Source organism: Physeter macrocephalus, chromosome 1, assembly GCF_002837175.3.
Source record: "Physeter macrocephalus isolate SW-GA chromosome 1, ASM283717v5, whole genome shotgun sequence".
NCBI classification, from domain to species: Eukaryota; Metazoa; Chordata; class Mammalia; order Artiodactyla; family Physeteridae; genus Physeter; species Physeter macrocephalus.
In genome coordinates, this window is record NC_041214.2 from 66,830,016 (window position 1) to 66,847,461 (window position 17,446).

Genomic DNA, 17,446 nt, shown 5'->3' on the forward strand with positions numbered 1-17,446 from the left:
CGTTCTGTGAAGGAAGGGAGAAGGGGATGTAACCTGGGAACCCATTGAGGCCTGCCTACTCTTCCTCCTAGAAGGAGGCTCTGGCCAGAATTGAGGAAGAGGCAGGGTTTATCTTTAGAGTCTCTAAATTCTTCTGCCTTATCTCTTTCTATTTGTTGGAACTCCCTACGTTCATAAAAATGTTTTCTTTTTTTATTGAAAAGTGTTTCAGTGGCTTTGTGTTTCTGATCTTTAGTTTAATTATCTGTTACATAGAGATGATAATTATCTCTAACTCACGGTATTTAGACACAGCTAAATGAGATGATATAGTTAGCTCACTGGCCCCAGTCCATACTTGTTGGTGCTAGCATTAATCAAGTTATTAATTAATTAACGATGATCATGCCAGTATATACTTGTCACCATGTTCTCCATAGCTACGTGTTGGTATGGCCACAACATGGGCTGTGATAGACCTTGAACTTCTACATGATTAAGGTCTTGAACTTTGATATTCCCATCTTTGTGATTTTTGGTTCTAATTCTTTCTTACGTTTTCTTCTTGTATCCTTCTGGTTCTGCCTGCCTTCCTACCCAGATTTAGTTAATCTATTCAACACTAGAATTACCATTTCTTATAACCTTTGCTCCTTGAAATTCTACCATTCTTGCCTTGCTTATCCCTAATCCTAACTGCTATCATTTACTCTCTGCCCCAGGTTATGGAATGTTGCTGGAAAAACGTTCAATACCACACCATTTGGAGCCGCTCCAAATTATGCCTATTAATTAACCTCAGCACGCTAATCAGCCACATTCATATTTCCCTCCTGTTGGTGTCCTGTGTATTTCACTCTTCTAAAAACCTTCAAACTGCACGTATGACTTTATTGAGTTTGTCTCATTCAGGAGCAAAGCAAAATGTCATGTATCATAAAGGTTCAGGACATATTCTTTAGAGTTAGGGAGTCTGCCTTTTTATTTATTTATTTATTTATTTTAGCTTTGTGGCCTTAAGAAAGTTATCTAACCACATAAATCCTCATTTTCCTCATCTCAGATAATAATACTTGGCTTATAATTTTGTTGTGAGGACTGAATGTAAAGTGCTTTGGACAGAGCTTGGCAAATATTTGGTGATCTATAATATTAGCTTTTTTTGATGTCATTTTCACATAAATGTGGATGTATTTAGCTGTACTTCAAACTGAACATGAAAATAAAACTGTTTCCAGTTTCTTTCCCACCAATTCATTCACTAAGGTAATGGTTTCCACACCTTTGTGCACATAATCCTCTGTTTTTGATAACCAAATCATAAAAAAATATAAAATATATACTTATACTCCTACATAAATATCTCTACCATCAGATTGCAAAACATACACAGAAATAGACACTAAGTGATGAGAAAGAGGTCAGTTTTTTTTTTTTTAACATAAACTTGATGTCTTCTTCCCATGATTCATTAATAGCTCAAGATGTAGAGATTCTTAGGGCACAGTTCACAGCTACTAAAATGGATACAAATTTGCATTTCAAAGTTATCTTTTTGATGTTTTCAAATATTTTTGTCTGCTTGTTATTATATATGATTAGATAGCCATTATTTTCAGTCTTGCAATGTAGCTGAAGAAGAACTTATGCTAGAACTAGGAGAAGTTTCATTTCTGCTCTTTTTTGTCCTTATTCTATTACTAGTATTTCCTTTAATCTATTTTTATCTTGTGGGAAAATCTTAATGTAGTAGCCAATTTTTTGAGGGTTACATGAACTAAAACATGATGAAAAAGGTATACATCTGCTTATCCAGTGATATTAACTCTAATACATCACCAAACATTGAAAAGGAATGATAACAACAACAAAATGCCACTGCTGGCAAACCCACTGCAGTGTAGAACCATCACCTTCGAAAGAACATCTCAAGTGCTGTGTGCATCACACAACCATGTGAAGACACTGGCATGAAACCATATATTCATATTAGCAAAGCTTAATTGCTTTCTCTTTTTGCTTTATAAAAATATTACAATACATAGAGGTTCAACGATTTACTTCCCTTCTCTCATCTGGTACTCTTGTGATGGGGTATGAACACACTGCTTTGGGTATCTCTGCTCCACAGTACTGCCAGTTTAATTTTCTTGTGAATAGATTTGATAATACTCTTCCCCTGCTAAGAACAGTTAATGGCTTTTCATCATCCAGTGAATAAAATCCAAACTCTTTAGCCTTTTAATTAAGGGCTTGCTTGATTTGGCTGTAACCTGCCTTTCCAGTCTCATCCAATGCTCAACCTCATTTACTCTGTGTTCTGCCCAAACTAAACTGTGCCCTCCTCAAATGTGGCTGCTGCTTTCCTTTCTGTCATAGGTCAGGTTTCCCAGGGAAAAAAATATAAAAAGACTCTGAGTTGGAGGTTTGCCTGCTAAAAGTTTATTTGGACATACCATTGGGATAATCACCTGGGAGGGCATTCAGGGAATCACAACCAACTCCTCCCTCGGCCCCTTTCCACAGGGAGCTTTGGGTCTGGGATGGCCCCTCAGAGTGGGTCTGCACTGAGGCAAGAAGACCAGACCTTTCTCACTGGTGTGGACTTTCTTCTTGGAGTGTGAGCTGCTCCCAGGGAGGTTGAGCACCACACTACCACTACATATCTTTTCCACTGTTTCTAGAATGTGCCCTCTACCTGGAATTCCTTCTGTAACCATCGGTGTTTGTCCAGTTCTTTGAGGCCCAGCTCATAGTCCCCTTGATTCATGAACTCTTTCCTTATCCACTAATTCAAGGTAGACCTGTCTCTCCTTTTAAAGCCTAAGAACGTTTTATTTTTTTTCTGATTGCATTCATTTGTTTATTCATCTCATTTTTAATTACTATGTGAATTAATTACACATTACTTACTTTAAGTGGTCAGTTACTGAACGGACCCACAGGACTCAAATAGTTTATACTCATTGGACAGCTTTATTACAGGCAAATAATACAGTAGAGCAACAGCAGAAGGGTATGCATTGAATAGGGTCTGTAAATCTCAGACTCAGGCTTCTTTGTTCTCCCGTTCCTGGGTCCCACGGGATACCCCTTGTCTCCAGGTCTTGAACCACCAACAGTGAACATGTGAAACATCTTGGTATAGGAAGCCCACAATCTGCTGGTGGTCAGGTTCTGTTACAGTGAGCCGTTCCCATAAGCACATTTCAGTTACATAGCCAGGATTGGCCATTGTAAACTGCCACACTCCACTGAATCCAGTTATTACTAAATGCAATTATTATTAAATTATTATTACTAAATCCAACTCTTAAATCCCATTATTATTACTAAGTGCTGTTGCCAGGCTATGTTCTGACTTCAAAACAACTTATAGATTCATAGGTATGAAACATTATTTATCTTTAGTTAATACAGTCAGTCTTCATTATTTCTGGATCTGGATTGCAAATTTGCATGTTCACTAAAATTTATTCATAGCCCCAAAGTCAATACTCATAGTGCTTTTGCAGTCATTCACAGACATGAGCAAAGCAACAAAAAATGTGAGTCACCCCATGAGCGTGCTTCCTGCTGAGGTTGAGCAAGGTGATGATCTGACTTCTGGTTTCAGCTCTCACGCAGAGATGAACAGAGGATGGAGATGGTAGAGAATGCAGTATAGTGAAAGAAGCTCCAGCTCTGGGGCCCGGTGGAGGGGATTTGAATCCCAATTCTGGCATCTATCAGTGAGGTGGCCTCAGACAAGTCACTAAACACTTCTGAACTTTGTTTTCTCTTTTGTAAAATAAAGAAAATAGACTCTACTAGGATGAATTGTTTTTAGGGTTTAAGATGATAATTTATAACTGTGAAATATGTATATATAATATATGTTTGTGTGTATATGCACATACACATGCACACATGCATGTATGTATACAGATGCATTTCCCTCGGAGCAATGGATTCATATTCCCTAATTCAGTGTTTGCAGTGACTTTATAGAACATAACTATGGTAAATAACAACCATCAGTTGTGTAGCATTGACCAAGCTCCATGCAGCTCTGGTGTTAAGCGTGTAGTCAATTCAGATCTTTACAATATTGTATCTACTTGGGAATAATGGCTAGATTGTACTTATCTTTAAATTCTCATAGGATTTAGCACAATAGCTTATACGTTATAGATATCCAATAAATGTTTGTTGAGTGAAGGAAAAATAGGATGCATGTGGCCACCCACTGTAATTATTTAATGTCCTCAAAATATCTCTCTACTCTCTCCAGCATCATCTCTTTGATCTGGGTCACTCAGGAACAAACTAGCTGATGGACCAGGTGTTATGATAAATTAATGCAAGGAGATAATATATTCCCATTTATTATGTTTTTTTAAATGTTATTTATTTTTGTTTTATTTATCTCAGTGGGAATGCACATGCTTTAACCCAAAGGGAGGAATAATGGAGGAATTTGTGAGCTAGTATCTTCACCTACTGCAAAGTCAGAGAAAGCTAGTCCTGTGTGGATTGATAAACTCATCTACTTGCCTGGACTGCTGAATAAGGCTTTTCTGACCTCATTATTTTAATGTATTTATTATAAAATATTTCAAGCATACAGAAAAATACAGAGAATTCCATAACATAGATGTGTGTGCTCGTGTGTGTTTGCGTGTGTCACCCAACACCATCAAATCTTAGATTTGTAAAACTTGCTGTAGTTAATTGTGGTCTTTTTAGGACTCATCCCAGATTATCATTCATTGTTCCAATTAATCAACTAATAACATTAATTGTTAGAACTAATTTCATACCCTTTTCTCCCTACCCATGGATAACAAATATTCTGTTATTACATATTTGTGCATCTGTGAATAATATGTAGTTTTTTTCATATTTTAAGCTTTATTTAAATAGCATTTTACTATATCTAATGTTTTTTCAAAAATATTGAGATTTATTCTTGCTGATATATTTAGGTCTAGGTTCTTTATTTGCACTGAAGTATAGAATTCTAATTTGTGAATATATCATAATTCATTTATTAATATCTGTTAATGGACATTTATGCTATTATGAAGTTGGGCTTTTGGGGGTTACTTATTATTTTAACATGATCTTGTGTAAACACATATGGATACCCAATCACTACATTCAATGTAAAGTAAAAAAAGGTAACAAAATCTAAAGTGCCAGTAAGAACAGGGTAGACCATTTAAATTTCTCTGTTTCTATGAAATTGTCAGAGTATTTACCTCCATTCTTTCTTCTGAAGGAACATAAAACACTTTTACAATTCAATTTTAAATGCACTAGGATCAATTTTTTTTAAGTGTTAATTGTGAAGTGAGAGACTGTATCATGTGTAATGATCAAGAGGATGACCTTTAAATTAGATGCCAGTGGGCTCCTGGATCTGCTATTGTTTAGCTGAGAGACCTGGGCCAAGGTGCTTATCCTCTAAGTCTCAGTTCCTTTTAAGTAAAAAGGAGATAACTGTTGAAGCTAGTTTTTAGAGTTGTTGTAAATGAGATGTAAATGCCTAAAAGCTAAGGGTTTGGCATATACTGTACTAAGGAAGCACCAATAAATAGGAAAAAAAAAAAACCTGCCAACAAATTTGAGAGTCCTTATATTTAGGCATATATATACATATATATGTAAATGTTCAGTTATTTAAACAAGCCATATATTTACATTAAACTTGGGCAACTGTTATTATTATAACAGTGACCTCTGAAAAATATTTGGGGTCGATATTGTAATTATACAGGTAAGCCCATGTATAATGGGATATTTTTGTAACCTTAAAAGCTAACCATTAGAATTTGAAAATTTACCATGGAATGCAGAATTCTCATCCTCCACAATTTGTGTTAAAGTAGCACATTAAAGTGGGAAACAGCAGCCCTTTTATTTTTAACACAGTTAAGGATTTGTGAGTTCAAAAATGAGTGTTATTTTGTTAGTAACCAAACAAGTACTTTGTTTTTTTAATTTTTGAATTTTATTTTATTTATTTTTTATGCAGCACGTTCTTATTAGTCATCTGTTTTATACATATTAGTGTATATATGTCAACCGCAATCTCCGAGTTCATCCCACCACCACCACCCCCGCCCCGCTTTCCGCCCTTGGTGTCTACATGCCAAGCAAGTACTTTTTATTCTGGATGAGATACCAAGTATGTAAAGAAGAATTTTTAGAAATCACTGTATTTGAAAATTAAGCTGAATAAAATATGGTGATGGAGACTTTTAAGTCCTCACCACAGGTTCTCTATTTTAGGTGTCAAAATGCTGCTTTTTAACACCAAAAGGTGGGTAGGAAAGACTTAGTCATGCTGTGGCCCACCACGATTCTGTGCAAGAATGAGCATTATGTACTCTTAACAGAAGTGGGTTTGTGTAGCTAAATCTTCAATACAGGCTAGAGTTCTTGCACAGAAATGGGATGGGTCTAAGCCTGTGTTTTGTATGTTAATGTGCTTTCACAACAAAGGTATGAGAATTAACACCGACAAGTATTCTTGAAGAAAGGCATTTATCTTCTTATTGCCATCTGTGATGAATTGTTCAGAGCTAAAGGAACACCAGGCTTGAACCAAATCTCCTGCTGCCCTATATAGTTTTTGCAATCTCCTTTTCAATAATATAAAGTCAGGACAGCCTCACTGCCAGACCAGCACTTCTTCAGGAATCTTCCCATAATATGACAAGATAGAACCATCTATAATACAAATCAACACTGTTATTTTCAAACTAAGCACTTTAAAACATTGCTTGAACAAGAAAAGACAAATTTGTCCAGTTGTGTGCTATTTTGCAGTTAACGCAAGATTACACTGTGACTTGCATTGCCCTGAATGTTACATTTTATTCTGATGCATCCTAAGTTGGACTGGGTAAAGAGTGTTTGATGTTTGATTACTGTTAGTATGCAACGCTATGATTAGGTATGGCTGTTCTTTTAAACTGCCGCACTCTTTTCTTTTTGTATTGTTCCTTTGATCTTTAACAGGTAGTGAGAACATTTGTAATTTAAAATATATTGACTTTGACTCAGAAGTTAATTTTCCTGTTGCAAATTTACTGATATCTAAAATATATAGCTAGCTAGATGGTAAAAAAAAAAAGTCTGCAAAAATGATGCCAACTTCTGTCTCTTTTTCAAGTTGTGTCTAAAGGCATTTTGTCTTTTAAATTCTTCAATCTTAATTTAAGGTGAAGGAGCTATAGCCAATGATTTTATATATACTTTTGAGAAATAGCAAGGAGATTGACCTTATAAGGTAGTTGCACTTAAATGATCATAGCTGAACTAATATTGGTTTTCTTGTTCTAACATAATCTTTGTTTTTTCTATATAGCACAGGATTGGGGACCATCTTTTTATTTGTTTGTTTGTTTAATATATATAGTCATTCTTACAAAGTTTGTTTATATTCCACTAATTCCCTACCAATATTTTTAAAGGGTTTTCTGCTACTGAATTCTAATTTTTAGTATGTTTGGTGATTAATACTGTGGTCCCTTAAAGTGATTGAAGTCTTTCAATAAAGGGAAAATTTCACACGTAACCTTCAGTATGTTAAGAAAACTGTATTGTGAAATGCTCCTGAAACTGTATATTTTAACAAGGGCTGCTTTCTCTTAAATGTGTATAAAGCCAGGAGGCAAGTTTCTCAATATTCTAATAATCGGTTATTTCATCTGTCATCTCACATCAAACCATATTTTTCCTATGGTAGTATTTAACTCACCTGACTCCAGCAACTATTAAAGTATTTCTGTAGCTTGTAAAACATCTAGTTATCACTCTGTCTATTTTAGCTTGTTTGTACTAATGATTTATTTTCATTTTCTCTAGGATATAGACCTGCAGCTAACTGGATTTGATTTATAAGAGGGAAATGTACAGTCAATGGCCACTCTCACTACGTTGCTACTATGGAAAACAGAATGGTCAATAGGATATGGTCTGATAAATAGCGATGATTGAAGATGCTACTTCAATACATGTGCAATCAATGGGAGATACTGGCTTCATGAAGAGCTTTCTGAGCTTTTCTTGACAAGCTCGCCTTTGAGAAATCTGAGGTGTATTCTACCGTTATATGGTTTTTCTCAAGTGGATACAAACACTTTTGCCTCACTGCAACCAGACCACTACACAACTGATGTGGGACCATGGCACTGCCCAGATGCATGTGGCCAACTTATGTTTGGAGAGCAGTAATGGCATGCTTGGTACACAGGGGATTGGGTGCCTCATTGACTCTTTGTGTGTTGGGCTGTTTGCTTCAGGCTGCCCATGTGCTCTCACAAAAACTGGATGATGGAGACCCACTGGTGACTACCAACTTCGGCAAGATAAGAGGGATTAAGAAAGAACTCAATAATGAAATTTTGGGTCCTGTTATTCAGTTTCTTGGCATTCCATATGCAGCCCCACCAACAGGAGAACATCGTTTTCAGCCTCCAGAACCACCATCTCCTTGGTCAGATATCAGGAATGCTACTCAGTTTGCTCCTGTGTGTCCCCAGAATATCATTGATGGCAGATTGCCAGAAGTCATGCTTCCTGTGTGGTTTACTAATAACTTGGATGTGGTTTCATCATACGTACAAGACCAGAGTGAAGATTGCCTGTATTTAAATATATACGTCCCAACTGAGGATGGTGAGTTTACTACAGGAAAAACAGGGAGATATATTTATCTTTTTCTATTCTAACAGTATTAATTCATGTGTACTGGTAGCGTGCATGGCTTTTCCTGTTGGCATGTAGACATATTTTACATGTGTGCATGCAGCTCTTTTTGTTTATGTGTGTTGGCGTTCTTATTTTTTTCCTGTGCCTACTCATTTTCTTTCCTCTGCAGCACGTATATTTAGGTAGAAATGGGTTCCTAATTTCCATTTCCTACCGAATGACTTCTGAGAAGATGCATCAACATTTCTCCATTGCATGTGCAGGCTCACCAAATTGGGGATCTTTCGCACTCAGTAAATGCAGGAGCGTATTAAGTTAGATAGTGGTGTTGCATGTTCCGGCGGTCTGTGATGGAGCGCCATGTTATTTTCTAGTCTTCTATTCATTTTTCAGTAAAAAGAATATCCAAGGAATGTGCCAGAAAACCCGGCAAGAAAATATGTAGAAAAGGAGGTATGTATAAAAGTGAAAATAAAAAATGGGGGAAACAGCTTGCAGAGGAAGAACGAGATATTCTCCCTAAGGATGATTTGCTGATGCTGGGAAGTGAATGGTTAGGCGATATTTGGAATTTAATGAAGCCTGTCAAAGAATAGAAAGATGGTTGAGGAGAGCTCTAGCTGAGTAGATGACATTGACAAAGCTCATTGGTGGTGCCCTGTGTGCTGGCGCTGGTGGCATGGACAGGAGTTGAATCTCTGCTTTGAGTTTGTGTATAGAGAAAAAGATACTTAGGTTATTACATTGCCTGCAGGGAACCCAAAGTTGCTGCCTTCCCAGCTGTTCAGCTTTGATCTCTGAACCCTTTTCTACAGATAATAGATTCCCGTTTCTCTTAAAATTGATCAGTTCAGTCACAAACCTAGTTTTTTGTTTGTTTATCCTTGGTTCCTTCTGAACACCCTATGAACTTTCTCATATAAGGGTAAATTTGCCATAACTGTTGGGCAATTACCATTATTAAGTAATGGTATTTTTTCCCAGACAGTCTTTCCGTTTTCAGTCACTCTTCCAGAAAAAAATGAGATTTTGCAGCTTTTTATACTAAATATTTACAGTCTTAAAATTGCTTTAACATTTTTATATTTATGTTAAACAATTTAAAACATAGGGAAGAACATGATTCAGAAGCTACAATTAAATCAACCTTCAAAGCATCCTCTAGCCAGATTGAGCAAATGTAGACACTGACAGCTGCAAGCTTGCATCTGAATGTAGCTTGTCCACACTCCATTTTTATAGAACATCTAGTAAATCACTCATAGGAGAGTATGATTTTCTCTGGCAGTAAATTATCTGTGTTATTTTGACCTTATTATAACTTTGTAGAATTTTCAATCTTCATACAGAAGTCATATTAATATTCCAGTTCTGTACATTCTCTCTCTCTCTGTGCATTTCTAATCTCCTGGCTGGACCAAGTCAGATTTCATTACAACATTCTTGTGGGGTGGGGAGCGTCTAAACTGTTTTATTTCACTGGGATTGCATTATATGGAAGAAGCTTCATATCACCAAATCCTCAATTGCAGATCAGAAATATTTGCATTAAGTTGAATTTTGTTTTGTTTTTGTTCTTATTTCTTTGGTCAGACTGATAGAATGGAATTTAACCTTTATTTTATTATTAATGTCATGATTTGGGTTAAAAGAATAGTATACTTAATAAGGTGGATATGGAGGCAACAAAGATGTTTTAGATAACTAAAAAAGTCTCTTGTTTTTTCCCAAATGAGAATAACTGCAGTAATTTATATGCTTTCAACTAATGTACAGTACTGCAGTGGTTATTATTATGCAGCTTATCAAGCATGTGTAATTAGCTAAGTGACTTTTGCCTCCTATCACAAAGATGTTGATTCACAAAGTCATAAATAAAGATGCTATTGAAAAATGCATAAATATAGCATAATACATAAAAATATGTACAATCAAAAAAATGATAAGGGCATCAAAAGGTAAACTAGTAAGTGAGAAAGTGACCTTCTTCTCATACAACTTCAGAAAGAAATGGATTCATTAAAAAATTATTTTTCATGGTTCTTTCAATTGTTGGTTCCATCTGCTTTATGAGAGAGTTGGCAAAGAAGTATGTACGTTGTGCTATTTACTTTGGCAAACTTTGAACTACTTTATAATTAGCCTGAGGACAAGATCTATAGATACCTATATCAGTCTGTGGTTTATAGTCCAAATCTACTGTGTTTTCATATTAAGAATTCTAAAACATTGGTTCACTTTGGTATTTAATATATTATTAATAACTAAATTATGCTGTTAGCTCTTTGTATATTATCCTAACATCTAAATAACAAATAATTTAAATGTAATTTTTATATAAATAGTTTTGTAAAAAAATAAAAAATCAAAGTTTAGAGCTTGACTTTTAAGCAGAGGAATAGAACTTTTTTCCCCAAACTTTCAGCTTTTTTTTCCTTCTCTATCGTGAAGGGTCTATTCACTTCAGGAAATCATATTTTCCTGGTTCAAAAAATATTAGTCATTTCATATTTATGCATATGCTAATATGTATACTGCATATGGACTGTGAGTTCTTCAACAGAATTGTGGAAGTTTAGGAAGTATAGGAATAGTTGTGTTGCATTTTATCTAGGCGCTAATAAAATTCTGGCTTATTATTTATCTCTTCTTTTTTTAACTGTGTATGGTCATCTGCAGAGGCAGAGGGACCACCACCCTTGTGCCAATCTGTGTATGCTATATTCATTCAAAACTATTTCTTAATTGCCTATTATATGCACTATCAGTAATGAATGAAACAAAGATCTCTCTTCCTATAGAACGTACGTTCAAGTAAGTTTACAAAGAACAAAGCATGTTCTGCACGTTAATCTGTATGAAAGGAAGAACATCTTTTCCCTCCTCCAAAAGATGCCTTGCTGTAATTTTTAAATAGAGCTTTTATACTATTTTTCCCGTACAATTGAAGAAAAAAACATATTTTTACCAATAGGCTGCCTCTCATTTATAAAAGGTCCCAGTTGCACTTTTTAATCCATCTTTTTAAATTTCCCATGATAGTTTTAGCCATATGTTAACTACTCTGTAGATATTTCTTCAGGGCTTTATCCTTGAAAAATTGAAAGAAAAGATGAGTGCTTAAAATGAGATGACTGTCAGCGCGTGGCCAAATAGGCAGGCAACATGTGATAGAAACTGGAATTTGGATGTAGAGACTGACATAATTTATCACCAAACTTTATGAAGAAAGTATATGACTGTCCTTATTTTACAAATTTGAAAGTAGGTTCTCAGAGTTAAGCATTCTGACCCAGTTTCTACTGCTAGTAAGTGGGTGGAGTCAGGTTTGGCCCTAGTTCTTGCTTATATTAGATGCATTTCCATTATGTTAAATTCCTTCCTGTAGATGATTTCTACAGCAGAGCCTTGTATGTCTCCACCCTTTTACCCTCCTTTTCTTCCTGCTTGCTTTTGCACATTCAAATATATCGTGAATTCTTTTTATTCTGTCAGTTGACTCTATTTTAGATGGGTTTAATGCTCACCTTATTGAATTGGGTCAAGCCAATGTTAGCAACTGATTTCCAGAAAACATGCTTAGTACCCATTTTAGTGAATACTTTTAAATAGTACACATGTTTTCTCACTGTCCAGACAAAGATCCCAGCGTATTTCTCCTGGCTGCTATCAGGAGTAGCTTTAATTTGCTTATGTTTCATTTTGCTTCTCTGGTTCACTCTCTTATGAGAGTTGCCAACAAACAGTAAAGTGGTCAAATATTAGGCAGTAAACAGGAGAAGAGGAACAAGGGACCCAGAGAATCCACAGCAAATTGATTGGCTTATGGATACCCTAGAGTTGTTTAGCTTTGTATTTCTCCAGTACTTTGACTATAATTTGCATAGCTCGTGTGAGATGAATACAGAATTAATTTTCGTTTCTGCATAAGTTAACTCATCTTTTTCACTTACCCCAATTTTATTGTATAGAAAATTACAATCTCTGTAGATGGCTGTGGTACAGTTCTTGACTCCTTGAGAATTTTATTCCTGGTTTTCATAAGTATTTTACTTTTACACACTCTGCTTAGTAGTCTTTACCTGAGATAATATTGAATTCATTCCAGAGCCTTTTCCATAAATTTAGGGTTTATTTGGTGATTTGTTGAACATAGAGATTGACTTTTTCCTAATTAGATATGTATAAAAATGACTGCTATCACTGTCAATATGTTTAGGATTTTAAAAGGGGATTATATTCCAGAATGCTCTTCCTTCATGCTTATACATTTCTATCTAATTTATTATTCACTTAACAAATGTTTATTGAGTCCTTACTCTGTACTGATTAGATTACTGCTCTAGGCCCCTGAGATACATCAGTGAAAAAAAAAAAAAACAATTAAAAAAATCCTTGCCCTTCTGGAGCTTATATCCTAGTGTGTGGAGACACATTGTAGACAATAAACACAATAAACAACTAAATTTAGAGGGTATAAGAAGATGAGAAATAAACAGAGTATTGAGGCTTTGGTGTGCTGGTGTAGAGGGTGAAGGTAATTTTAAATAAGTTAGTCAGTAGTGTCTTCTTTTGGGCAAAGCCCTGAAGGAAACGAAATGAGTATCTGAGGAAAGAACATGGCAAAGAGCAAGCACAAAGGCATTGAGATGAGATTCTGCCTTGTATATTTAAGGAACAACTAGGGGTATGGTAAATCTGGAAAGGGTAGAGAGAGCGAGGCAATGAGATTCAGAATGATCTGACTTTATATTAAAGAGATCATTCTGGCTGACTTATTGAGAGTAGATTGTAGGAGAGTATGGAGGAACCAGGAGAGCAAATAAGAGGTTGTTGTAGCTTGGACAGATGTCAGTCTGGTCCAGGCTCAGACCAGAGGAGTAACAATGGAAGTCATAGTCTTGATATATTACGAACATCACATTTCTTGCTCATTTGGTTATGGGTTGTAAAAGAAAATGAGCAGTCAGAGAAGATTCCTAGATTTTGGTCTGAATGTCTAGAAAAATAGATTTGCCATCAATTAAGACAGAAAAATGGAATGTAGAATAGTGTAGGAGGAGGCACAGTAGAAGGATGATGTTTAGCTTGGACATGTTAAGTCTGAGGTGACTCTTAAGACATCCAAGTGTAGACATCAAGGAACCAGTTTGACATTCAGGAGAGAGGTATAAATGGAGATATATATTTGGGATTCATTATGATATAGAAGGTAGAGTTTTAAAGTCATGAGGCTGAGTGAGAATAAAAGGAATTGAATAAATAGGGAAAAGAGATGACGCCAAAGATTAATCCAGGGACATTCCAACATTAAGAGGTCTGGAAGAAGAGAAGGAAAAACTATGGAGACTGAGAAAGTATTACATGTGAGATGGGAGGTAAACCAATATATTTTTGTTGTCCTAGAAGCTAAGTAAAGAAAATGCATCAAAATGGACAAGAGTGATCAACTCTACCAAATGAACTCTTGTGGGATGGTGTGGGTCTGACACACTGGAGTGGGTTGAAGAGAGAATGGCTGAAGATTTGGAATCACTAAGCATAAATAATTATTTTAAGGAGTTTTGCTGTAAGAAGGAGCAGAGAAAATGGAAGTGTAAGGACAACAGAGGTTGTTTTGTTGCTATAGGTTAAGATGGAAGAAATAGAGAAATGTTTGTGTATTAGGTTTGACATAAATACACTACCATGTGTAAAATAGGTAGCTAGTGGGAAGCAGCCACATAGCACACTGAGATCAGCTTGGTGCTTTGTGACCACCTAGAAGGGTGGGGGAGAGACGCGAGAGAGAGGGGATATGGGGATATATGTATACATATAGCTGATTCACTTCATTGTACAGCAGAAACTAACACAACATTGTAAAGCAATTTTATTATAAAAAAAAATTAAAAAAAGAGAAATGTTTGTATATAGTAGGAAGGGAACAATTAAAAATATAGAGGAAAGATGGTAGACTTCTAGAATAATATCTTTAGAGAAAGTTGGGATCTAGTATACAATTGGAGGTTTTGGATTAAAAAGAGCATTAGTAGATAATTTAAATTAACATGTAGCTAGGCAGAGTTCATGAGTATGAGTACATGGGTAGAAGTAGTAATATGATTCTATTCTCATCTGATTGTTCCTATTTTAATTGTTCAGTGTGTAACATTAAGGGAAGTGGAGATAGAATTAACGTTGGTGAGCTCTTAATATGTTCTAGACATTTAGTCTTATTAATTTATTTAATATCACAACAATCATGAGATTTTTATTCCCACTTTACAAATGCAGAAATGGAGGACCGAAGAGGTTAAGTATCCTGCCCAAATATACATAATTTGTTAGTGGCCAACTGTATTTTCTTTAAGGAGATGATTTTGGAACAGAGGGAATAAAGCAAAACAATACAACAGCAACAATAACAATTCTGTTTATATGGGATCCCAGATCAAATAGAAAATTTGGTGGCCAATTTGCTAGTAGAAAAATCACTACATACTGAAATAATTAAAACGTCTGGTTTATTTGGGGTCTGAAGATAAATGGGAAACCAGATTAAACCAGAGATTTGGCTTCATATTTGAATTAGTATCCTTGGACAGATGTGGTTAAGTCTTCTAAAAGCTAAACAGTTTAAGTTGGAACTCTGAAATGAAGCAAATCTAAAAGGGTTGTAAAGTTTTAAAAGAACAACATCAGTTGTTCCATTGTCTACTGATAGGCAGAGAGAGTCTCCTGAAGCTGATGATTAAAAGACCATTATACGTGTCCAACTCATTTTTTCCAGAGAATAAATACTTTTTTTCTTGTAGAAATTGGGGTTGAAGTTGAAAACATATGACTTGCCACCAGCAAAAAGAGCTATGACACAGAATAAATCCTCTGTAGAAAATGCTTTCCTTTCTACTATCCAGTGTAATGATACGTGTTTTAAAGTGTTGTTTTCACATATAGAACATACTACTAGCTTCATAATTATGATGTAATCTTTGCTTTAATTAACTTCTACATTACTTTCTGTTACAGATTTTGTTGATAATCTTTTGTCCTCTCATATTTCTCCTCCTCTTCTTCTTCCTCCCATGGTGGTACACGCTAAAGTAGTTTAGGAAATGACCAACTTCAAAAATCACACCAGTACATATATTTGCTAGTAACAATCACATAATCTCATTCTGGATTTGATAATCTTAAACTCTGGGCTAGATGTGGAAGCATAATTTCTAATCATAAATCTTCACATGGTCCTTTGTAAGTGGACAGAATACTTTATGTAATACTCCCTATATTAGATTCCTAGGGCTGCTGTAACAAATTGCCACAAACTGTGTGGCTTTAAACACCAGAGATTTATTCTCTCATAGTTCTGGAGCTGAGAAGCCCCAAATCAAGGAGTTGGCAGTTTTGGTTACTTCTGGAGGCTCTAAAGGAGAATCTTCCTGCCTCTTTTTTAGCTTCTGCTGGTTGCCAAGTCATTGGCATTCTTTGGCTTGTAGTTGTATTGCTCCAGTCTCTACTGTTGTCATGTGGCTTTCTTCCCTGGGTGTCTCCCAGTGTCTCTGTGTCTCCACATGGCCTTCTTATAAGGATACTTATAAGTCATAAGATTTATGACCCATCCCAATCCAGTATGACTTCATCTTAATTACATTTGCTAAGGCCCTGTTTCCAAATAAGGTCATTTCTTTGCTAGGGTTGCTGTACAAAGTATCACAAACTGCGTGACTTACACAGCAGAAAATTTTGGTCTCACAGTTTTAAAGGCTGGAAGTCTGAGATCAAGACACTGGCATGGTTGGTTCTTTCTGAGGGCTGTGTAGAAGATTCTGTTGTAGGTCTCTCTGGCTTGTAGATGGCTCTCTTCTCCCTGTATCTCTTCACAGGGCATTCTCCCTTTTTCTGTTGAGGCATGATTGACATGTAACATTACATTAGTTTCAGGTGCACAACATTATGATTCGATATTTGTATATATTGGAAAACAATCACCACAATAAGTCTCGTTAACAGCCATCCCCATACATTTTTTTCATATGATGAGAACTTTTAAGATTTACTCTTAGCAACTTTCAAATATGCAGTACAGTATTATTAGCTATAGTCACCATGCTGTACCTTACATCCCCATGACTTATTTATTTTATAGCTGGAAGTTTGTACCTTTGACCCCCCCTTCACCCATTTTAACCACCCTTCAACCCCAGCCTCTGTTCTATCTATGAGCTTCCTTTTTTGTTTGTTTGATTTTTAAATTCCAAATTTATAAGTGAGATCATACAGTATTTGTTTTTCACTGACTTATTTCCCTTAGCATAATACCCTCAAAGCCCATCCATGTTGTCTCAAATGGCAAGGTTTCAATTTTTAATGGCTTAACAGTATTCTATTATGTGTTCTTTATCTATTTATCTATCAGTGGACACTTAGGTTGTTTCCATATCTTGACTATTTTAAGTGATGCTGCAAGGAACATGTGGGTACATCTTTTCAAATTAGTGTTTTTATTTTCTTCAGATAAATGTCCAGAAGTGGAATTGCTAAATCATATGGCAGTTCTATTTTTAATTTTTTGAGGAACCTCCACATTGTTTTCCATAGTGACTGTGCCAGTTTACATTCCCACCAGCAATGCACAACAGTTCCCTTTTCCCAACATCCTTGCCAACGTTTATTATTAGTTGTCTTTTTGATAATTGCCATTCTTATAGGTGGTATCTTATTGTAGTTTTGATTTGTATTTTCCTGATGATTAGTGATGTTGAGCATCTTCTTACGTACT

At 35.6% G+C, this 17,446-nt stretch overlaps 1 protein-coding gene across 5 annotated transcripts in view; it reads left to right on the top strand.

Moving 5' to 3' along the window:
• The window catches only part of NLGN1 (neuroligin 1), a 951,664-nt gene that overhangs the window by 230,832 nt on the left and 703,386 nt on the right, over window positions 1–17,446 (top strand). For 3 of the 5 annotated variants that reach the window (XM_055083836.1, XM_055083834.1, XM_055083837.1), the window contains 2 exons: window positions 7,837–8,649; window positions 9,076–9,135. In XM_055083836.1, the coding sequence (XP_054939811.1) occupies window positions 8,157–8,649; window positions 9,076–9,135 (553 nt within the window). In that variant the 5' untranslated portion in view covers window positions 7,837–8,156. The remainder of the gene's footprint in view (window positions 1–7,836; window positions 8,650–9,075; window positions 9,136–17,446) is intronic. The other 2 variants (XM_024124254.2, XM_055083839.1) reach the window with 1 other exon arrangement.